Source organism: Eutrigla gurnardus (genome assembly GCF_963514095.1).
Source record: "Eutrigla gurnardus genome assembly, chromosome: 17".
Lineage (NCBI taxonomy): Eukaryota > Metazoa > Chordata > Actinopteri > Perciformes > Triglidae > Eutrigla > Eutrigla gurnardus.
In genome coordinates this window covers 18,867,173-18,891,647 of record NC_139928.1, presented here as the reverse complement: position 1 = coordinate 18,891,647, position 24,475 = coordinate 18,867,173, and the positions used below count along the sequence as shown (strand labels likewise).

Genomic DNA, 24,475 nt, shown 5'->3' with positions numbered 1-24,475 from the left:
GCAGCATAATGAAGTATTTTACCCAACCTTTATTCACCTTTATCCAACATTAACGTGATGAACTCATGATTGCATCATTAATAATTATTCATCATTCATCTATTGTATTCGTTTGTGGTGAATTATCTAATAAAAATGCAACACATGGCTTTAGAATACTTGTTTTTGTGTTTAAAAAGAGCAGAATTTACAGGTCATCACCATTATCTAGCCTATTATATATTATAATATTATAAACAGGTTGGTGGTTAGTTAGCAGTGGCAACTGCATTCACTGCAGTACTGTACTTATGTACAAATTAAATGTACTTATACTTGACTTGATTATTTACAGTTACTTTGCATTTGAGAGTTTTACATATTAGAGAGTACTTTTATACTTTCCTTAACTTTTGAATTCAGGAATTTTCCTTGTACTTGTAATACTTTTGACATTATTATTACTGGTACTTTTACTCAAGTAAAGGATCTGAATACTTCTTCCTCCACTGCTAGTTAATAGCTTTCGTAACTCTTTACTCCAGAGTCTGGAGTAATAATATAGTATAGCGTGGTAATCCTAGAGATACATTAGATACACTCTGTGATGAGTGAGATTAACAATCAAACAATGAAATCAGACACACAAAACCAGATCTGACACCAGAAACCTGAAGGCCATGAAGGGGTGAGGGGGTGAGGGGGTAAAGGGGGGGCTGGTTTGAGGGCAGAGCTGACCTCTTGTGTCAGCTCTGCCCTCACCCTGAACACTGGCGTTCCACAGGGCTGTGTGCTGAGCCCCCTCCTCTACTCCCTCTTCACCTTCGACTGCACACCTGTACATGGCTCTAACTCCATCATCAAGTTTGCAGACGACACAACGGTGATTGGCCTCATCCACAACAACGACGAGGCGGACTACAGGGAGGAGGTCCAGCACCTAGCGGCGTGGTGCGCCGACAACAACCTGGCCCTCAACACCAAGAAGACCAAAGAGATCATTGTGGACTACAGGAAGACTAAACCGGACACGCACACTCCAGTCCGCATCAACGGGACGGAGGTGGAGCGTGTCTCCAGCTTTAAATTCCTGGGTGTCCACATCTCCGAGGATCTTACTTGGAACCTCAACACTTCCACTCTGGTCAAGAAGGCTCACCAGCGTCTGTTCTTCCTGAGGAGACTGAAGAAGATCAACCTGTCTCCCCAGATCCTGGTGAACTTCTACCGTTGCACCATCGAGAGCATCCTCACCAACTGCATCTCAGTGTGGTACGGTAACTGCTCTGTTGCGGACCGGAAATCGCTGCAGAGGGTGGTGAAAACTGCCCAACGCATCACCGGTTCTTCACTCCCCACCATAGACAATATCCAGTGCAAGCGACGCCTGCGGAAGGCTCATTGCATCACCAAGGACACTTCCCACCCCAACCACAGACTCTTTACCCTCCTCCCCTCCGGCAGGCGCTTCAGGTCTCTCCGTTCCCGGACCAGCAGGTTCAGGAACAGCTTCTTCCCTGCTGCTATCACACTGTTGAACTCTAAACCACGGTGATAGCAGGACTCACTCCACCCATAGCACCCCTATTTATTTAGCTATTTATTCTGACCATAATGTACATTCTTGTTCACTGGAAATCATATTCATATTAGTATACTCTTAAAGTGTTTTCCATTTATTAGTGTATTCATACTGCCTTAACTTAATAAATGTATATATAGTGTATAATACTGACATAGTATATTCATATGTAAATAGTGTAATCATACTCACCCAGCGTACTTAGTGTTATAGTGTATTTTTCATACTGTTTTCTGCCATATTGCACTCGCACTCATCTAGTGCACCTCCCATACTTGTTCCTAAACTGTATATTTGCACATACTTGTACATACCCCACTGCAATACTCTTATTCTTATTTTTACAGTGTACATTTGCACATACTCTGCACTTTACTGCTGTTTTGCACTTCTGGATGGATGCTAACTGCATTTCGTTGTCTCTGTACTTGTACACTGCACAATGACAATAAAGTTGAATCTCATCTCATCTCATCTCATATTTTTGGAGGGGAGGGCGACAGCGGCTGCCTCTATTTGGAGATGGAGGTGGATGTTGGAGGTGAAATGACAGAAGAGGATCTGATGTGGCTGCAGGCGGACGTGGTGGGGTTTTAGAGGTTCCAGGGGAGGGGGGACGGCGACTCATACGTCACAGCTTTGGTCGGGACGCTGATTTCCTTCTGATACTCACACACACACACAAACACACACACACACACACACACAGCACTCTGACAGAGGACAGACGGACGAAGCAAAGAGGAACCTGTGACAGAACAACAAAGAAAAGAAAAGAAACGAGAGGCTGAGAGAGCAAAAGGAAAGGAAGAAGAGCAGGAACCACCAGAGGTAAAAATACACAACATTTTACTGCATTACAACTCGGGAAGAGTTTATAACTACCTGAATATCTGCACTTTGATTTCCACCAAAGTGTCATGAAAGTCAATTGGAATGAAAAGTGTAGATGTGTTGCATCAGACAAAAATAAATCATCAGTGCAACTAAATGTCCTCCAGTACTGTGCTTTTGAGGTACTTGTACTTTATTCTGCTGGTGACGTTTCACTGACAGCTGGAGTTCCTTGTTTCTCTAAAGATTTTACAAATCATGAATTTATATCATATGTTTAACTATGAAAATATTCAACACCATCTGAAATATTAAAATGCTGTTTCATATGATGATTCTTTACTTGTAATATTAAAATTATATTATAATACTCTGGTTGGGATTATTATGCTCGCAGAGCGCTTTTACTTAGATACCACAAGTTAATTTTACTTGTACATAATATTTTTTTAAATACTTTTACTTAAGTCATATCTTTGCACAGTATTTTTACTTGTATCAAAGTAAAGCATACAGTATTATACTACCTTCCACCACTGGAAACGCCATATCAAATGATACATGACATCATCGTTTTAAAAAAGTAGTGTATACTAATATTTATATTTAACCGCCGAGTGGAAACAATGTGAAGTAGTCGACAGTTGCCGTGAGGATATTACTACCACAACGGGAGGGTGTCGGCCCGTCTCTTTCCAGTCCTTAGGGGTGAAACACACACAAAACACACACACACCAAGTACACGTTGTGTGTGTCAGCACCTATAAATACACTCCTGAGATAGAAGAGGAATTCAGCTGCAGCCACGGAGTGATAGACGTGGTGGAGATTCACACATGCCGGTGTGTGTTGTGTGTGTGTGTGTGTGTGTGTGTGTGTGTGTGTGTGTGTGTGTGTGTGTGTGTGTGTGTGTGCAGGTACAAGTGGTGGACAAAATAACAGAAAACTTTGAGCTACAACAGACGAGGGAACAGGAACTAGCACTCTATACCACAGTCCTGTAGACAGCCTTAAAAGCCTTGTTAAAGCAGCTCCAATCAATATTTCCACAGGAATTTACAGCATGTTTTAGTGTCTTTTAGTGTGTTGTTTTGGTTTTACAGCAACTTTACAGTTTTGGTTCACTCTCACACCCCTATAGAGGGTCGTTTTTCGTTGTTTTAATTAAAAAGCAGTAATTGGATGCTACAAGTTTAGCATCAAACAGCAGACAGATACTTATTGTAAGTTCAAGTTGCTTTGGACAAAAGCGTCTGCTAGCGTCTGCCCTAAATGTAAATCTAGATACAGTTAGCAACGAGATGAAGAGACAGATCGGTGGTGGAGAACAAAAACAGAGCTAAAATTGAACCTTCATCCGGTCCAACATCCAACACGACTCCTGAATGAAAGACACTGTGCTGGATGTGTAAGTCAGAAGCTGTATGCTAACATATCTGTCATCTGTCAACTTGAAATGTGATATAGGGTCAACTTTCTTGTAACAATCATTTGTTAACACTGCCTTCAAGTCAGTTATGATAGGGTTTGCCATTTGTTTGTTTTGTTGGAGAGATTAATGCGTGAAGAATTCTCTCATAATCTCATGGTTGTACTTTATGGAGCCGGGAGAGCTTAGCTTAGCATAAAGACTAGCAGCTGGCCCTGAACAAATCCACCTGTTCTCAAACCTAATCAAGGTAATAAACATCAAACCAGAACAATAACGACGCACATGAATCAGAATCATAAGAATGTGGTTGTACCCGCCAGCCTTTCAGAGTCAACAGTTACACAATTCACTTTCCTTAAACACTCCTTAAAACCACAGACGGAAACATCACAACGCCTCACATCGTCAGTCGTCTGCTTCACTCTGCAAAGCTTCAAACACTCGCACGCTGAGGTCGCTGTCTAAAAATAACACGCAGGGGCTGATGCTTAGAATACCACCCTCTCCTTTACTTACACCTTAAAACATCTTTATAAATGTACCCGACATCCACAGATTCATCTGCAATGTCTTTATATTGTGTTTAAGAACAAGTTGTTTCTCTCCACCAGACATGAAAAAGCCGTTCTAAGCTGGTGTTTCTGCAGCAAACGTGTCGGGTGATTCAGCTGGATGTTTACATTAATATCTACAATAAATATCTTAAATATAAGTACTTTATTGGACTTATAGATCACTATATTTTAGTCATAGGCTTTGGAATGTTTAAGCTTTTGTCAATTTTGTCCCAGTTTTTCAGAATGATTTGGGAACTCCCTGAGGTCCTCACATTCACACTGATTAGCATAACTTTGATATTAAAAATACATACAGGTTCTGATAAAATAATGACATATTGTTGTATATTAATTACACTTTATTTTACCTTTAGTTTTTCCTGATCATTTCACAAAAGCTCCATTGAAATGGCTGTTATAATAAATATTTAGTTAGTTATTGATTTCCACTGCTCCTTTTAAAGCCAATAAATGTTTTTTCACAGTTTTTTCTCATAAATATAGCAATCACAGTAAATGTGATTATAAACAAACAGCAATAATTATGTATTTACTTACCTGTAAAATAAAGTATAATCACTGTCATTATCTGACAGTGTTGAGTAACGATAGGAATGTGTGAAAACAATCTGTATTTAATCAGTTGTCCTTCGGTTGCTAATAAGGCCGGTGCTGTTGTTTTGAAAGGAGATGCAGTTGTTAGTTACAGTAGTGAGTGATGACGGTGTGTGTGTGTGTGTGTGTGTGTGTGTGTGTGTGTGTGTGTGTGTGTGTGTGTGTGTGTGTGTGTGTGTGTGCGTGTGTGTGACGGAGCAGCTGCTCCCTGAACTAACCTTGGTCCCAGATATTTCTGAAGGCTGATCTCTGCAGAGATTATTTTCATGCCACAGAATCAAGTTTGTCTCAAACGTTGCCAAGACCTTGATTTTAAGATTTCAGGGACATTACTCACTGCATTTACTCAAGTACAGTTATAGTACGTTAACGTCTACTCCCAAAACGAGAGAATAAATTATTTTATTAACAGTTTGAAGACCAAAGAGATATAACATGTTGTACTTCACAAAAAAAGCAAAGATTAACGAATTGTCCAATATATGAAATGGAAATAGTTTTTCATCTTTCCAGCCATCATTAATCATCAAAACGACCCCTCAGATTTATCTGGCGACCCTTTAGAGGGGGGTGACCCCTATGGTTGGGAACTACTGTATATAAAGTAGTGAACAGTGAAATGCTGCTTTCACATTACTGCATCAGTATTTATAATCTAATTATGTAATATATAGTAACGTATCAAGTCACAGGGGACATCTAGCTTATAATAATTGTGTACCTTTACACTGTGATCCTGGTACTTTTACTTAAGTAAAGGAGAAGAATGCATCACATTTTTGTGAAAAAGCATTAAAATATACGGGGAATGGATTGTTCCTGTTGTGAGTGAGATATTGGGAATATTTCATCCTTCATTATCCCTTCGACCTGCTTATTAAGACCACAGCTCATCAGTAAAAACAGGTCTAAGATATTATTTGAGTCCTCCCTCTTGTCGTTGTGCATCAGTCAAACATGTTTTTTATCATCGTCCCGCCCCCTCGTATCTCCTGTTGGCCCTGACACTGAATTTATCACCTCCACATGTTTTCATGGCCTCTGTCATCATTCACATTCACAAAAACTCTTCTGCCAAACAACGACAAAAACCTTTGTGGGGGAAAAAGTTTCCTGACCGTTTAGAGGGCGACTTCACGGCAGCCAATGGCGAGCCCCTCCTCTTCACATGACACCAACAACAGCTGCTCCGTCCTGTACGATCCCGTGTCCGTCCCCCGGTCTGTCCATGTGTGGAGCCCAAGAGATGCTATTTAAAAAAAGAGCCAAGTTCAGAGCGAATGAGGGGGAGTGGACAGAGGCACGGGGAGGGTCATGTATGCGTGTTTGTGGTCAGAAGCACCGTAGTAGCATTATTTACATCGTCAGTATTACTTCAAATGGCCTAGATGTGGTTGCTGAGAAGGTCAAACAGGAAGGTGTTTAGATTTAGAGAAATTACCCTTTAGTTAAATAATATATGAATGGAAAATCAGCCGAAACAAAACTTTGATATTCAGAAATGTTCCTTCAAGAGTTTTACATCAAAGAAACTTCAATTTTAGCATTTAGGATGATCTATTAATATTAATAAGTGTGTTTTCTTTTGTGTATAATCACCTGGAAGATATAAAGTGTTAGTATGTGCTAACTTTTGCTAATAAGCACTAAACAATGCACAGCTGAAGCTGATGGGAATGTATTTAGTTTGCAGATATTTGATCATAAAACAGATAATGAAAAGATTAATTGTCTGGGAGCTATAAATGTCTGAAGTTCCAACAGTTGTTGAGATATTTCCGTCTGGCGAGCCCACTGACCGACAGAGACATACGATGTTTAAATATAAAACATGAAAGTCAGACTATTAAAAAGCTCTCAATCTAATAACGACAACAAATGTGTCTCATAAACGCTCACTGGAAGGGCAAAAGGGCAAAGATGAGAAAATGTCAAGTAGGAACCTCGATGGAGCTCAGTGGGAGAACGATCACACAGCAGGTCTGCTCTGAGGGGATCTCTGCTCTGAGGGGATCTCTGCTCTGAGGGGATCTCTGCTCTGAGGATCAGGTGAACAACAACAAACTGAGCCAGGAACAAAGACCATCCCGTCCTCCTAATGTTTACCAACAGACAGCTTCCAGTCACCTTCATCTCCATGACTCCTCCCCCTTGATCGACTGTCACAGTCGTGTTTGTAGCTGCAGTGGTTACTGTAAACATCTAGTATCATCTAGAATTATCTGGAGTTTTGACACTGTTGCTGACCAGCTATAAAAACAGAACTTTTATCTCAGGCTTGGTTGTTGTCGTACAAAACAAACTTTTCGCGTTTCATGGAGTTTTGGTTCAGAGCTGGTTTGGTTTGGTTTTAGGAGCTCAAATCAAATGACAAAAGACACAACCACAAGAAGAGAAACAATTCCTTCAGCTAGGCTTCAGCAAAACCAACAAAACACGACTAAAAGTTGAGCTCTAAGCTACGTAAATCCCCTCCAGTGAACCGGTCTGATGCAGGTTGACCGCGGACATGAATATGATCCCCGTGTTTTATGAACGCCTGTAAACCACAAAACCAGCCCTGCTTGGTTTCTGGACACTTGCACCTGTCATTCACACAGCTGGCGGCTCACGGAGACGGTGATCCTCGGTGGGATTTAGTAAAAAGGTGTCGGCCGGTTTGTTGTGGTGATGTGTGATGTTAGAGATTAGCAGAGAAACGCACATCCGTCAGTGGGTTTGTTGTGTCCTTCAGTGACCATGACACCGATGGAAACATTCACCTGACTGATTCGGTTGTTTGTTAGGAACTTATGTTCTACCGCCATCGCTGTTAAATCCACACATAAAGACAAAAGAGAGATGGAAACACACGTGAAGAGAGGTGGAAAGGGATTCTTGTTTTCTTTAAAATAACTGGAAGTCAAGAAACATGTATTCTTTACATATAAATCTCACAACATTACTGATCAACATAATCTGAAGCTCACTAAATGTTCTTGCATGTCTCTTTAGTGTAGAAGGAAAATCAAATTCAGGCCGTTTGAATCTTGTTTTACATTTCTAATCCGTTTCTGTGGACGTCATGTTTTCTTTTATCGTCGTCAAAGTTGTATTATTGTTGCACGGCGTCTCTGTTGAACGCACAGATTCTTTAAAAAGGTCAACGATAACAGAACATTAAAACAGATTAGCTCAACTCCAGCAGGTTTTATATCTGTTGATACAAACTTAAGGCTTCCTAAATATCCCAAAACTGTGAAATATTGCCTCTTGTCCAACAAAGACATAATATGTGGAAAACATTATGTTGTTTTTATGAACATTTCTGTCAAATAAGATAGCAAATACAAATATTTAAGATATTTTGTTGTTTTTGACAAATACATGTAACGGTGTGGGCCTTCTTCTTTGCAGGTGCTGTGTGCTGTGTTTAAGGAAACCCCAACAATCCACCAGTCCAACCATTAAAGCACATTATAGAAGAGGACACAAGTGAACCAGTCTGTCGAGAAGTCAACTTCCTGTCGGAAAACCATCAGGTGTAAAACCAAACGCATGCTAAAACCCACAAACCACAACCTCAACAGTCAAACGATGGCGCCGAAGAAGAAGGCCTCCCGCCAAAAGAAGCCTGCCGTGGAACCCGTCCCTCCTGTCGCCATGGAGACCGCCCCGCCCCAGCTGAAGGTGGAGAGCCGCGGGGACGGCGTGGTGGTGGTGGAGAGCGGCGTGAAGAAGATCGAGCAGATGGCGGCGCTGGACATCGCTCAGCTGAACAGCCTCAACCTGCCGCTGCCGCCGCCGGTCATCAAGCCCGGCGAGCGAGGCCTCGGCCTCGGCAGCGAGCTGACACGGCCGCTGCACGGCAACCTCCTGCTGGAGGAGCTCAGCAAGATGCGGCAGGAGAAGTAGGTCCTGATGCTGATACTGTAAAATACCATTTACATGCAATATGATACAGCAGAATTATTAGAAGGTGTATGGTATTGAATAATTACGGTGAGCTGTATCAATGTATCTCCTCTGTTCTCCGTTGTCCTTGGAAGTTCTTGTATTTACCGCCATGATGAGTCTTATCAGTACTCTTACTGCAGTTATCAGTACTCTTACAGTAGTTATCAGTACTCTTACTGCAGTTATCAGTACACTTACTGTAGTTATCAGTACTCTTACTGTAGTTATCAGTACTCTTACTGTAGTTATCAGTACACTTACTGCAGTTATCAGTACTCTTACAGTAGTTATCAGTACACTTACTGTAGTTATCAGTACTCTTACTGCAGTTATCAGTACTCTTACTGTAGTTATCAGTACACTTACTGCAGTTATCAGTACTCTTACAGTAGTTATCAGTACTCTTACTGCAGTTATCAGTACTCTTACTGCAGTTATCAGTACTCTTACAGTAGTTATCAGTACTCTTACTGCAGTTATCAGTACTCTTACTGCAGTTATCAGTACTCTTACAGTAGTTATCAGTACTCTTACTGCAGTTATCAGTACTCTTACTGTAGTTATCAGTACTCTTACTGTAGTTATCAGTACTCTTACTGCAGTTATCAGTACTCTTACTGCAGTTATCAGTACTCTTACTGCAGTTATCAGTACTCTTACAGTAGTTATCAGTACTCTTACTGTAGTTATCAGTACTCTTACTGCAGTTATCAGTACTCTTACTGTAGTTATCAGTACTCTTACAGTAGTTATCAGTACTCTTACAGTAGTTATCAGTACTCTTACTGTAGTTATCAGTACTCTTACAGTAGTTATCAGTACTCTTACTGCAGTTATCAGTACTCTTACAGTAGTTATCCTGCTGCTCTGCAGGTTCCTGACTGATCTGGAGTTGGCCTGTAAGACCAAAGCCTTCGACGTCCACAAGCTGGTCATCTCCTCCATCAGCCAGTACTTCAGAGAGATTCTGGCCAAAGACCCGGGCATGAAGCGCCTGGAGCTCCCCTCCCTCTCCCCTCTGGGTACATCTAAATACCGAAACATTATCTATTATTTAAGTTTATTTTATAGTCCAGATCCCAAACAATTGGTGATAGGATTTCATTCCTTCTGACAAAGTTCTGCTTTTAAATCGCGCGCCTCTCTCCGTCTCCAGGCCTGGCTAACGTCATCACCTTCGCCTACCTGGGTCGCGTCCACATGTCCCTCTACACCATCGGCTGCACCGCCTCCGCCGCCGCCACCCTGCAGATCCCTCAGCTCCTGAAGATGTGCATGGACTTCCTGCTGGCCGAGCTCAACGTGCAGACCTGCGTCTACATCTGGAACATCGCCGCCGCCTACGGCCTGGTGCCGGTGTGCGACGCCGCCCGCCGCTTCGTCCTGGAGAACTTCGTGCAGTTCGCGGACACGCCGCTGTTCACCCAGCTGACCCTGGAGCAGATCTCCGCCTTCCTGCAGGACGACTCGCTGTTGTTGCCTTCAGAGGTCACTGCCTTCCAGGTCAGAGGTCAAACTTTGTCTGTAAAGGTCAAACGTGTGTGTAGCTGGTACTTTAGGTTGGAAAAATGATCGTATCTGATATCCTTACTAAGCAGAAGAGGGCAGGTCTTCTAGGAGGCTTCCATTAAAAACTCGGAGACCCTCTGGGCCTTCCTGCTATTTTCACCCGGACCTAAAAACAGACCTCAGACCAGCTGCTCAAAGCATAACACAGAGCCATGAAGCAAAACCACCTGCATGTGGAGTTTAACTCACTGTATGCAAGAAGAGATGTGGTTTAATAATAAAACTCTGTTAATGACCTAAATAGACGACAGCTGAGCGAAGCAGAGATCGTTGTATTTATAATAAGACCGAACGTCAGCGCGGAATTCAGGTTAATTTTAGGCATTCATTTTACTTGAATTGTCTCTTTTATCACAATTATTAGTTTAAACTACTTTATTAATAAATCCATTTGATTAGATTATATATTTGACTTTTGTACCTGATTTTAATTTGTTGCCTTGTGTATTTAAAACACATTCATAAATAATACTTTATTAAAAGAAATTAAAGATTTTCTTCCCTTTACCACTGGTTAGTTGATGAAATAAATGCACTTATTTTAAATTTAAAAGGGGAGATTAGTACATATTTAATAGTTTTTCTGTTTTCCCGAGAACAATTCTTCTATTTTTTCCTAAGAATATTATTCTAGGTGTATTTTAAATCAGTTTGATACCCTACATATGAATTGTAATTTTGAAAGGTACCCTGTAAAGATAGTTCCATCCTTATGTTTCACATTCACTGTGTCTCTCCCTCCAGTTGGCCATGAGGTGGCTCGACTTCGACGTCTCCCGTCAGGCCAACGCCGCCGAGCTGCTGTCCCACATCCGCTTTGAGACGATCCCGGCCAGCGAGCTGGTGAGTCAGATCCAGCCGGTGCCCCGCATGATGATGGACCCTCACTGTCACCGCCTGCTGGTGGACGCCATGAACTACCACCTGCTGCCCCACCAGCAGAACACCCTGCAGTCCCGACGCACTCAAGTCCGAGCCGGCCAGCAGACTCTGCTCACCGTCGGCGGGCGACCCTCGCTCACCGAGAGGGCTCTCAGCCGCGAGGTCGGTGGTGCTTTGGTTCCGCTGTCTCTATTAGCAGCTCAATAAAACCCCTCGCTGACCTTTGACCTCTGTGCCCAGGTGATGTGGAGGGACCCCCGCGAAGGAGCTGCCGCCTGGCGTCACCTCACCCAGCTGCCGGCGAAGAGCTTCAACCAGTGCGTGGCTGTGATGGACGGCTTCCTGTACGTGGCCGGAGGAGAGGACCAGAACGACGCCCGCAACCAGGCCAAGCACGCCGTCAGCACCCTCAGCAGGTAGGAGGCGGCCTCGGCATCAGGCCCTCATCACGTCACTCAGCATGGTGCTTCCTGCACATGACCCCCTGACCTTTACCCCCAACAGATATGACCCTCGCTTCAACACCTGGCTCCACCTGGCCAGCATGCGTCAGCGCCGCACCCACTTCTCCCTGGCAGCCAGCGGCGGCCGCCTGTTCGCCATCGGCGGCCGCAACGTGGAGGGCCTCCTGGCCACCACCGAGAGCTACCTGCCGTCCTCCAACACCTGGCAGATGCGCGCGCCCATGGAGGTGCCCCGCTGCTGCCACTCCAGCGCCACCCTGCCCTCCGGAGACATCCTGGTGACCGGCGGCTACATCAACTGCGCCTACTCCCGCTCTGTGGCGTGCTACAACGTGGACGCCGACACCTGGAGCGAGAAGGCCCCCATGGAGACGCCCCGCGGCTGGCACTGCTCCGCCGCGCTCGGAGGGAAGGTGTATGTCGTGGGAGGAAGCCAGCTGGGGCCCGGCGGCGAGCGGGTGGACGTGCTCTCGGTGGAGGTGTTCTCCCCGGAGAGCGCCACGTGGAGCCGGGCCGCCCCTCTCCTCCTGGGCGTGAGCACCGCCGGTCTGTCCCCGCTGGCCGACAAGCTGTACCTGCTGGGAGGCTGGAACGAGGCGGAGAAGCGCTACAAGGCGGCGGTGCAGAAGTACGACCCGGCCACAGACAGCTGGTCCATGGCGGAGGATCTGCCCGAGCCCACGGTGGGAGTGTCCTGCTGCACCCTGACCCTGCCGCCCCGACAAGCACCGCGCCGGCAGCAGCACCGCAACACGCCGGCACACGAAGACCAGCAGCAGCAGCAGGCCGGCAAGAACCGGAGCCGAGAGAGCAGCATGGCTCCGTCACAAATCATCACAGTGTAGACGGACAGGAAGCACGAGAGACGGGGAGAGAGGAGGCTGGTTCAACCTCTGGAGAGCATCTGGATCACGCTCTTTATTCTGTAACTTTATAGGCTGCAGTCAATTTGAATTGTTTGTAAATAATTACACAAAACATTTTGGATAAAGAAAAATTATTATTTATAGCATTATCTAAACTAAAATACATTGTAGAAATACCATGAAATTAAATATAGTTGAATTAAATATAAATACATTTGTAATTCATACATTTTATATTTTTATAAATGCAACTCTAAAAGTACTGATTATTGAGAATTTGATTGGACATAATTTTGGCCTATTTTCCATAGATTTACAAAATATAGATGAAGCTTTGATGCTTAATTCTTCCTGAGGCGATCTACCTGACCTCCATTATTATAACCACGAGTAGAACGATGCTCATCTCAAACACGACCAGACAGAGAGGCGTGATCGAAGTGGTCTCTGGAGGTTTTAACGTTGATGGAAGCTGAGAGGAGAGAGGAGGACGAGGGATGACATGTAGAGTAGAGCGGGTGGAGGTAGCGAGGCGACGGATGGAGGAATGATGGAAAGACGGGAACAGTGGCTGTCTGCGTTTGAGCTGGTTGAACAAACGGCACTGTGAATCCACCGGCAGTTCATGTACAAAGATGTATCTAAGCGTGTGTGTGTGTGTGTGTGAGATGTTCAACTGTGAAAACGTGTGTGTGTGTGTGACAGAGGAGTGAGTGAGCCGTCAATAATCAAGTTCTCATTAGCAAATATGTCTTCATGAGGATCGTAGCAGGTCAGCAATAAACAAACCTGTTTATGGTTTTATTTATTTCAAGGATATCTCTCAGTAGTAGAGTAACTCAAAAATAAAAACATATATAAAAAATATATAGATGTAGTTCTTAAATATTTTATAAGTGCAATGGGGAAGGATCGTGAGGTGAACCCAAAAGGAAGGTGGTGGAAACTCAACACAAATGAGATTTTAAAATGAATGTAAAATCCATAAATGTAGAAGAAACCAGGATTGAGAAAAAATACTCATAAAAGAAAAAAAAAAAATGTAGAAAAAATAAATACTCAAAGCAAAAAAAAAGTAGAAAAAAGTTTAAAGATAATTAAAGAAAAGTCTAAAAATTGTAACAAAGGACAAAAAAAATGTGACACCTTGTTTGGTTTTAAGACATTTGAAGTTCCCCGACTTATTTAATTCGACTGAAACTTAAGACAAACTACCAAGTGAAGAACCAGTGAGACGCCAGCAGGTGGAACGATTGATTAATATTGTTTTATCAGGAGATACAATGAGGTTAATCCGGCTCATTTGATTGGACGAACCCTTGTCCCTTGAACCCTGGTCGTTTCACTGAATAAAGCCAATGTGATCAAAACAAGTCGGTTTCTTGTCTTATTTGTATCTATACATGTAGAGTGGGCAGCTGGGAAATGTAGTCAGACTATAGTAGAGGCTTCGTCATCTGGAGGTCAGGTTACCATCATGGAGGATTGAATTCAGCAATAAAAAGAGTCGTTAATTTGCGTTGCAGGTTATTTCTAGGAAACGGGGCGATGATATTCACAAGTTAGAGGATTCATTATCGAGAACAAGCTCATCTGACTGAGCTTGAACGCTGCCAGATCATCTCTTTATGTGACGTGTTTACAGTGAAACGGGATACTGACTGTTCATAAGATTAGCTCATGACCTTCTCCAGCTGTGCAGATTGAGGTTAGGAATTTAATCATTGTTGTCCAGGAGGAGAAAATTAGGAATTGTTTTAAATTTCAGCTCATCTTTCAAACTCATCCTACAAGTCAAACTGATCTCTTGTTAAAAAAAATGAGGTTGATTCCAGAATATGAAGCGATTACACAACTGTTTCTTTAAGTGAGGCAAGAAACGTAGCCACGTCTAAATCGTATGCACCATATAAATCCAACAGAAACAACATGAGACAAAAAGTCATTTTTCCCATTTAATTTGTTACAAACAACATCAAAAGGTGGTCCTTTACTTGCCGGGGAGGATGATGCCGTCATACTGAGGGAAAAGAAATGAGGCAAATATTAGACTGTGGAAAACGCAACACCAGAGAAATTTGATCTCCAAACATTAACATGTTGATCAGAGTTTCCTCCAGGAATCATTAAATAAAAGCTGGAAGTCTCCAGGCGTCTCAGGACAACACTCACTTTCTGCTGGAACCAGCGCATGGCCTCCTCTTTGCGGATGCGGTGCCTGAAACCAATGCGGCCTCTTTTCCGCTTCTTGTCGGCGATACTGAAACCGGGTCTGCCCAGAACCTGGACTCAGAGGGGACAACGAAGCTGGTCAGACTCCAATATTCACCAGAGGCTTCGATCAATATCCTGGGATTTAAGACAACTGTATATTCTCTAAACCGAAGAGTCAAATAAGTAATTTCTACTGATAAGAAAAAGCAACCTCTCTTTACAATTGTGCAGCTGTACCTGAGAAATGTTTACAAAAATGTTACTAGATATAATTTAAAGATCTATCCCAACACGCAATCATTTGATTAAATCTAAATTAATCAGCTTGTTTCAGGACTTGCATTTAACACAAATGTCAAATTTTGCTCATTTTACACAAGAAATCAATTTTTCAGAAAGTTGTTCATATTTGGCAAAGCAGGACATTAGCAGGTACACTATTGATATGTGCACCTCTGATAGTGTATCAGGACTCAAAGCTGCCTCATCAACATGTCAGCTGATCATGGACATGATATGCTTCAGACAAAACATTCACACAAGCAGCGGTCTGATTTTCACCTCCAGGAAGAAGTTATCTAAATAAATAAATTCAACCATTAACTCCGCTGATAAAACTTGACCGAGTCGTACAACTTCACTGCATTTTTATTTATTTTTTTTTAATAATAATGTGACAAATATTCAGCAACAATTTTTGACAACTAAAAAATAACACTTCTTATGTATCTGTATGTACTCTACAAGGTTGACAGTTCAAATAGAATTGCATTGCTTGGCAACAGCTCTGGTCCATCTTTACTTCTCCTCAGGCAACTTTGGAATTCGGCACCGTTATACTTAATTGTTCACAAAATACATTTCAGCAGCTACATTCAGGATATTAAATCTGGTCACTCACCACGTAGAAGTCCAGTCCGTAGATGCCGATGCTGGGGTCGTACTTGATGCCCAGATCGATGTGTTCCTGGATACCAAAGCCGAAGTTTCCGGTGTCGGAGAAGTTGTTCTTTCTCAACTCGTACTCGCGCACCTGGAAGCAATGCGTTCATTTTAGTTTCTCTACGTCGATTTTATAACAGAAAGTTGACCATGACAAAACTGAAGTACAAGTCCAGTACAAGGAAAGATTATTAGTTTTTTGAGCACATCAATTTGGTCCATCAGGTCCCTTTACTTCAATTTAAAAAAAGGTAACACTATAACCAGCTTTATCAGATATACATCTATAATGTGTACTGAATAATACTACCTTTTCAAATTATACAATCTGACATGGGAATATCACTTGTTGAGCTGCATCTTAGACATCGAGAACCAAGTGAAAATCAGATGGAAATGACTGAAATATTGAGGAAACGTAGAGGAATATGACTTCCTGACCTTGAGTCCTTTCTCCAGGATCTCCTCTGCTTTGGCTCCACGGACGGTGCAGTGGACAGCAATCTTTTCATTTCTGCGGATACCAAAGGATCGCACGGTGTAGCGGGCTGTGGGACAAAAAAACAACAACAAAACAAAGAAAGTTAAATACTTTACAGTGATAATTTATTTTGTTTAACCCAGCAGCTTCAATGACATAGTTTGGATTTCTCCCACCAAACTGGATGGAACCGTTAATTACAGATGCTTTTAAAGTTCCCACACACAAACACTGACCCTTGGAGAAGACGGGGGTCTGTCCTGTGAGCTGCTCCAGCACCTTAGCAGCACGGGTCAGCCTGTCTCCGCTCTCACCGACGCAGATGTTCAGGCAGAGCTTGCGAATGCGAAGCTCTCTCATGGGGTTCTCCTTCTTTTCGCCCTGGTCCTGGAGAACACAACAGTACAGTATTAGATCCAAGAACACCACTCAAAAAACACCTGACAGCGGAGAAGAAGTGTGTGACACCTCGTCAACCGCTGCTGCCATGTTGACTTTAACCACTGGCTAACAGACTAGCACAGGCTAACACGGTAAACCAACGTTCTTTCAACAACAGTAAACCAGAGCTTCGGTTTAATATTCATAATTAGTTATCGTCTCTAAACCATCGAGTCCTCATGGGGCTCCTTTCCGTCTCAACGCTGAACTCCCTACGGTCTCAGACCGACACACGCCGGCGGAGAACATGTCCGTACATATCCCCGCTGCTTCTGTTAGCATTGTCACAGAGCACATACGTGTCCGGAACTCAAATAGTAACTTTAACACCACCAACATGTAATGTAAACAACAGAGGATTGCCTATTGTGTAGCCGCAGTGTCATATCACTGTTATGTTGTATTTACGACCCTAATATTACCAGTGTACGCGGGGACCATACTTTCCGGTAAGGTAATCAGTTAGCATCACTCGCTTTTTTACGTTTAACAGTCTTCCGTTACGTTTATTACACAAATACGGCTCTAGTTTAGTCCCTCATAATGGAGTCTAAGTCTCTGCACGTCAAACGGCGGGCAGGATGAGTCCACAGCTCCGATGATTGTGGATTTCTACAACAACTTCACATTTGGTCGCCATCGTACGATGTGAGACATTACTCACCGCCATGTTGGATCACTAGAAGAGGGCGCTACGTTTCCGGCCAAAACAATTTATAGCGGAGTGTTCGTCATAAGTGGTTCCGGGAAGACATCGCGGGGAAACGCAAAAGGTTCCGGTCTGAGGCGCTAAAAATCAACAAAATAATCAGAATCAGGATCTGAATCATCTTTATTGGCCAAATAAGCGTGAATTTGACTCCGACTCGCTCTCAATACACATACACACAGAAATAGACATACAGCTAAAACAAGAAAACAAAAGTATTAAAGATAAACATTTGACTACTATGTACATATATAAATATAAGTATATGGACAGGAAATTAAACTGTTTTTTCACTACCTGAAACATGTAAATGAAGATAGTTAAAGTTGACAGTAATGCAAGCTTTTTCTGAGCAGTATGTTAGCATGCTGATGAGAATTTAAGTGACATTAGCATGCTAACGTTTGCCAATTAACACAAAACCCAGGTCTATAGTCATGGTAAATGGCCTCATTTATATAGCGCTTTTATCCAAAGCGCTTTACAGTAATGACTGACATTCACCCATTCACACACACATTCACACACCGACGGCGGAGTCAACCACGCAGGGCGACAGCCAGCTCGTCAGGAGCAATTAGGGTGAGGTGTCTTGCTCAGGGACACCAGGCACTCATCTAGGAGGAGCCGGGGATCGAACCAGCAATCTTGCGGTTGCCAGCCAACCCGCTCTACCTCCTGAGCTAATGCCCCCCTAGTCACAAACCAAACTGTTGGATTTATTTTGACCTGAAGGTAGATTGAAGCTTAAACATTTCTTAAAAGAAGCTTTAAGAAAAGTATCTCAAGAAAGGCAGTTGCTAAAAAAGTGAAAAGTGGCTAAGTTAAACTATGAACCTCATCACTCCTTGCACTCATGCAACCATGGTGTAGTTGAGAGGTCTTCAACAGGTGGTTCGGGACCCCTAGGGGGTCCACAGAGTTACTGTGGGGGGTCCCCAAAATTATTTGATCCCAAACTTTTTTCTTCCGAAAATGTAAATATGTCCAAAAATAGACCTCAACATAAATAATCCTTCCTGTTTGTTTAATATTATTTTGAAAATTGTGATGTAGAAATTCCAAAACAGAATTAAAATATGAATCTGTCAACAATTATTATTTTAATGGCTTAGCATTGCATGTTACACATTACACTACACATTATTATTATTGGCCTGGTTTAATAAGCAACACAATTTTACACAATATGTAATAGGGGGTCCCTCCACCGGGTCACTATAAACCTTGGGGGTCCTTGGCCTGAAAACGTTGAAGACCTCTGGTGTAGTTTGTTTATGGTGGACCACCATGGGACCTTATTTTGGAAAAAATAGTTTTAGTCAATGGTGAGAGACAAATATTTTTCGTTTCTGTTTGAAATGTACCATGAATTACCCATGATGTTTGTCAATGAAAAGACTTGAGAAGAAGAAAGTTTCCACACCATGAAAGTAGCATGTTGTAGTATAAGTGTTGAAGGATAAGACTGTGACAATACGTAGGCCTAATTACGAAGACTTTCCACCGTCAGTGTGGTAAGAGGCGTCTCCTCTCCTATGCTACGACGTTGGTGTGTTCGGAACCAGGATGTGACGTTACTTACACTAACAACAGCACTCGCTCCTTCTTTCTCTTCCTGGCTGATAAAAAGAGTTGTTGGATGAAACACAAGCTAAGATAACATTACATTAGTGATGGAATGTAGCAAAGTTAGCTAAGCTCCTTCTTTCTCTTCTCTTGTCTTGCTAGCTAGCTAGCTAGCAAGACAAGCTAACGGAAGTGTTGGTGACGTACTTTGTGTGAGACAAGTGATGTAGTTCACTGAGCGGTTTCACACTAAGCTAAATTATATTCTGACAAACTAAAACTTTCTGGACATGAAATATTATCTTTTAATTTACAAACATTCGGCCATATTTGGGATTCATGGCAGAGGAACAAAATATTAGTTGTCTGTCACCTTTTACTACCGTACACATTTCTTCCGAATTAAGATCCCATGGGGCACATTCACAATCAAAAAAATGATAAAAGTTCAGTGATCATTTGTGAAGCTTATCTTGCTGCTTGCAAAGTATCATAAACTTAAACTGGCTTTGGTTAAACTTGTACTACATCAGCCCTGCAGCACTCAATATGCTACTTCAAAGTGTTTCCCCCCGGTTCATAGCAACAAGATCATTTCTGTGGTGTCATGGTGAGCTCTGAACTCAATGTTAGATGGGTAAAATGTTTGGTATCCTGGAAACTGTTTTTCCAAACCAACACTATTTTTAGTTTTGAGCTGATGTAGTTTATCAGATCTAGCTGGAGAAACTTGAACAGATGATGCTTTGAAGAAATCCCAAACTAAAAAATGCCTGAAAACAAAACAACTTTAGAACCAACAAGGATACGTTTGTTGATAACTGACGAAGTGGATTATTTAAGTTTCTTCATTCAGATCAGACTTATTAATACATACACTTTCTTTTCTTTCTCATGTGAGGTTGAATGTTAATACAATGTCAATACAAACAAAAATACAAAATGGATGTTAGATATTCAAAGGTTGTGAAAAAAAAAGAAAAGAAATATCTCCATTTGGTATGTTTAAGATTTTTTATTGTTTTGCTTTCAACCTAATTCATTTAACAGTTGTCCCTAAAAGGCACAAGCCTTCTTTTCCTGCGGAAACTTTTCCAATGGCTTTTAATCATCATCAGCCCGGAGATGGCGCTAGGATGAAGAGGGGATGGCTCCGGAGACGTGACCTTAGGTTGGAGGTCATGCGTGAGAATTCATTTCTTTTTGTCGGCCTTGATCGCAGCCTTGGTGACCTTTCCACTGGCGGGGTCCTTCTTATCGACCGCCTTAATGACACCGACGGCCACAGTCTGCTTCATGTCACGCACGGCAAAGCGACCTGGGAGGACGAGAAAAGACATAAACAGAGGAGTCAGTGTCACGTGAGACCAAAGAGCGTTTTGTGATCATGACAATCACCAGTCCGTCCATTGGTCTGAGATTACGTTCAGCACACATTGTATCTCAGAGGCTCCTGTTAATATTTCCATGCCAAAACAATTTACATCCACTAATATCACTTTGTATTGCCAATATTTGACCAGATTTAAGGCAAGACTGACTCTGCTGCCTGTGGACTGATTTCTATGCAAAGGACTCAGGATGGCTTTGACGGGTAAATCCAAAGGTTTGGAGCGATGCCCAATGCTTTGCCTCTCTTCAGACAATGAAGAGAGCTGCTTGCCCTCCGAGGCCTATCTGTCATCTGACCGATGGGTTCCCATTGGTATCATGGACCCAATGGTCCAAATTAAATATTGTAACATTACAGATAAAAACATTATTGTAATAGAATGTCACGTGCAAGCCACATGAGTTTTTTACTCACCCAGTGGAGCATATTCAGAGAAGGCCTCCACAACCATGGGCTTCTGTGGGATCATCTTGACCATGGCGGCGTCTCCGGACTTGACGAACTTGGGGTTTTCCTCAAGCGTCTTGCCGGAACGGCGGTCGACCTTCTCGAGGAGCTCGCTGAACTTGCAGGCAATGTGAGCAGTGTGGCAGTCCAGCACGGGGGCGTAACCCTGGGAGATCTGACCAGGGTGGTTCAGGATGATGACCTGTGGAGGGGGAGACACGGAGGGAGGTCAAACGAGCCCCATCTAAGGATGTGGACTGGTCCGTGCTGGTAACCACTAATAGTCACTAACCATTCTGGTTGGTTCAGGATGATGACCTGCAATTAAAACGTTTAAGAGAGTTCTCTATAAATCAATCGCTTCAGGTTTGAACACGAACACTATTGTAGTTCCTGCTAATGGCCAGCAGAGGTCCACATATTTACACGTTTACCACAGCTGGAATCACAATCAAATTTACAGTTTGGAGAGGATCTTGCTACAGTAATTACAGAAAGGGCCAGGGCCCTTGTATTCATGATAGTTATTGGGATCATTGCTCTCATGTTTAACAACATATAACGTTTGATTTTTTTGGCCACTATTTATTCGAATTAGCTCCTTGCAACCGGAAGTAGGCCATTTTAAAGTTGTCATCCCAGAAGGGTTTAATCGTTTTGTTTCAAATTTGGTTGGTATAACCCTCCGGCTAATGAGACGCTAAATTGCAAAGGGATTGTCGATCCCTGCAATAATGGTGTCATAGGTCAATACGTAATTTTTGGCGCTTTATAGGTATGAAACTTTTCAAAAACTCTTCCTAGAGGATTTGACATATCATATTATCATATTATATTGTCCAATTTGACCCAAATTGCACGTGCTGAATAAGAGTCCAGGCCGAAGGCATTTAGACACCCATATTGAGTTATAGTCATGGACCTTCACATCATACTTTTTCAATCTTTATGTCTTCTCTCTTCATTTCTCAGACTGACCTGGGCGGTGAAGCTGCCGGCTCCCTTGGGGGGGTCGTTCTTGCTGTCTCCAGCCACGTTTCCACGACGGATTTCCTTGACAGACACGTTCTTGATGTTGAAGCCGACGTTGTCGCCGGGAACGGCTTCAGTCAGAGACTCGTGGTGCATCTCCACAGACTTCACCTCAGTGGTCAGGTTGGGGGGAGCGAAGGTGACGACGGTACCGGGCTTGATGATGCCAGTCTCAACACGGCCGACGGGTACAGTTCCAATACCTGAAAAAAATGCATTTGTTCAAGTATCTGATATATCATGACTGGTTAGAGAAGTTGTAATTTATATTACAACATGTTAGCAATATTCAGTTTTTACCTCCGATTTTGTAGACATCCTGCAGGGGCAGACGCAGGGGCTTGTTGGTGGGGCGAGCTGGGGGCAGGATGGCATCCAGAGCCTCCAGCAGTGTGGTTCCGTGGGCCTTGCCCTCCTTGCGCTCAACATTCCATTCCTTGAACCAGGGCATCTACAGAAGGAAGATGTGAGTTCATGTCCAATCCATCATGACGACAAGTTGAGCAACATATTGTTAAATTATCTCACCTTGGCACTGGCCTCCAGCATGTTGTCTCCGTGCCATCCAGAGATGGGGACAAAGGCAACAGTGGCGGGGTTGTATCCGATCTTCTTGATGTAGGTGCTGACTTCCTTGGTGATTTCCTCGAAACGGGCCTGGCTGTAAGGGGGCTCAGTGGAGTCCATCTTGTTGACTCCAATGATGAGCTGCTTCACACCGAGGGTGAAGGCCAGCAGGGCGTGCTCACGGGTCTGACCGTTCTTGGAGATACCAGCCTCGAACTCACCAACACCGGCAGCAACGATCAGCACGGCGCAGTCAGCCTTAAAAAAAGAGAGCGTTTTAATACTATAAGATACAAAAGGTGGTTCACACTTTGAGCCTGCCACGTATTAACACAATAACTTACCTGCGAGGTACCGGTGATCATGTTCTTGATGAAATCTCTGTGTCCAGGAGCATCAATGATGGTCACGTAGTACTTGATGGTCTCAAACTTCCACAGAGCGATGTCGATGGTGATACCACGCTCACGCTCGGCCTTCAGTTTGTCCAGCACCCAGGCGTACTTGAAGGAGCCCTTGCCCATCTGTTGTGGTTTGAAAAACACAAATACAGCAGGAAAACATGAGTAAAAGACAAATGAATCAGTGATAAAGGTTTAACCAATATATATACATTTAGATGTAGATAATTATTAAAGTAGCCTTACTTTTCTATAAATTGTTATGCTGATATTTTAAGGGGAGAAATACAAAATGTAGGGTATTAGCCCATGTCACATTTAAACAATAATAATGATGGCCTTGTTACAGATAGTGCACACATTTCAACAGCAGATGGCAGTTGTAACAAAGCAAAATTAGGGAGCAGTAACATCCGCCACACCCGTTTCCCACACCTGTACTGTGTGGTATGCCACGTGCCTTCGTGGCCTCATTGTGTTTTAGATGGTGTGAATGTTTGTTAAAAACTGAATGAAGGAAAGTCTCCCAAAAAACAACCAACCTCAGCGGCTTCCTTCTCGAACTTCTCGATGGTTCTCTTGTCGATTCCTCCACACTTGTAGATGAGATGTCCGGTGGAGGTGGACTTGCCGGAGTCGACATGGCCAATGACCACGATGTTGATGTGAGTCTTTTCCTTTCCCATTTTGTCCTGTATTCACAAATGTACTTTTATATCATAGTATAAAAACATATAAAGGACAAATTAAGTATCAAACTACGTTTCACAGAGTGGCCCGTCAGTGGTCGATAAGAGGCCTAACGGTCGAGTCGGCCATTTCTTTTGTTGCTATTTCTACACTTTGAAGTAGTTTAATCGACAAGAAAGCACCATGTTTGATAAACTAATTATGTTTTGTATAAAATCTTATTCTAAAAAGGAATAAGTAGTTGTATATAACCATTAGAAACCATACAGACCAACAGATACCAGTTCAGGCTATTTCCTACAAGGGAAACCATTTGAAACCCTCACAGTGTTCCAAAGAAACACAGTCATATATTTACCCTCTCTTAACCAAACATCAGCATTTAAAGCCTCTCAAAGCCACTTCCCTTATTTATCGAATGGTTTTTGGTTGTGTTGAAATTAGATCCCTCATTGAAACAACCAGAATTTAATAGAACAATATCGTCGAGGACATTTAGAGATGTTCCAGCGTTTTAACTCACCTGGTTGAAAAGCTAAATGGAGGTGCTGGTCTCCTGCTCTATCGACACACACCTTCCCCGGCTGATGTTTTCGCTAAAAAGGAAGTCTGTAAGCAGTGATCCGAGGATTATGCTTTCCTCTGCTCTCCTCCTCCTCCTCCTGTCTCATGAATAATTACACCATCATGCTCTCACAAACGAGTTCGGCCAGTCTGTTCTTGTTTGTTATGTTTTACGAACCACTCCTTAAAACATTTTTTAGTTTCGCGCCTGGAGGCGTCTCTGTCGTCAACAGAATGTTCAACCAAATGATCTCTGTTTCCACCTGGAGCCGCAGTTTTCCAATCAATACATTCTTGTAATGTGAAAC

General features: G+C 42.9%; 3 protein-coding genes across 4 annotated transcripts; 1 reads left to right on the top strand and 2 right to left on the bottom strand.

The window, feature by feature from the left end:
- Positions 1–2,151: 2,151 nt before the first annotated feature.
- Positions 2,152–13,759, top strand: klhl43 (kelch-like family member 43). Its single transcript, XM_084032958.1, has 7 exons — positions 2,152–2,392; positions 8,397–8,890; positions 9,810–9,958; positions 10,093–10,439; positions 11,250–11,549; positions 11,628–11,803; positions 11,892–13,759. The coding sequence occupies exons 2-7, from the start codon at positions 8,538–8,540 to the stop codon at positions 12,694–12,696; spliced, it is 2,130 nt and encodes a 709-aa protein (XP_083889084.1). The 5' UTR covers positions 2,152–2,392; positions 8,397–8,537; the 3' UTR covers positions 12,697–13,759.
- A 900-nt stretch (positions 13,760–14,659) lies between these two features.
- rpl11 (ribosomal protein L11) lies at positions 14,660–17,538 on the bottom strand. The gene is made up of 6 exons (XM_084032972.1): positions 17,460–17,538; positions 16,591–16,741; positions 16,315–16,421; positions 15,833–15,964; positions 14,890–15,000; positions 14,660–14,737 (listed from the first exon to the last, which is right to left on the bottom strand). Exons 1-6 carry the CDS (start codon positions 17,463–17,465, stop codon positions 14,708–14,710), a joined length of 537 nt encoding a protein of 178 aa, XP_083889098.1. The 5' UTR covers positions 17,466–17,538; the 3' UTR covers positions 14,660–14,707.
- Positions 17,539–20,068: 2,530 nt separating this feature from the next.
- On the bottom strand, positions 20,069–24,275 carry LOC311028411 (elongation factor 1-alpha-like). Of its 2 annotated transcripts, none has more exons than XR_014598721.1 (8): positions 24,127–24,275; positions 23,456–23,605; positions 22,857–23,036; positions 22,474–22,770; positions 22,246–22,396; positions 21,892–22,148; positions 20,881–21,231; positions 20,069–20,391 (listed from the first exon to the last, which is right to left on the bottom strand). XR_014598721.1 is itself a non-coding variant. In XM_084032964.1 (8 exons), the coding sequence occupies exons 2-8, from the start codon at positions 23,597–23,599 to the stop codon at positions 20,267–20,269; spliced, it is 1,389 nt and encodes a 462-aa protein (XP_083889090.1). In that variant the 5' UTR covers positions 23,600–23,605; positions 24,127–24,275; the 3' UTR covers positions 20,069–20,266. The 2 variants fall into 2 exon arrangements, 1 of the variants encoding a protein (XP_083889090.1); XM_084032964.1 differs by having other exon boundaries at positions 20,881–21,115.
- Between the last annotated feature and the right edge of the window lie 200 nt (positions 24,276–24,475).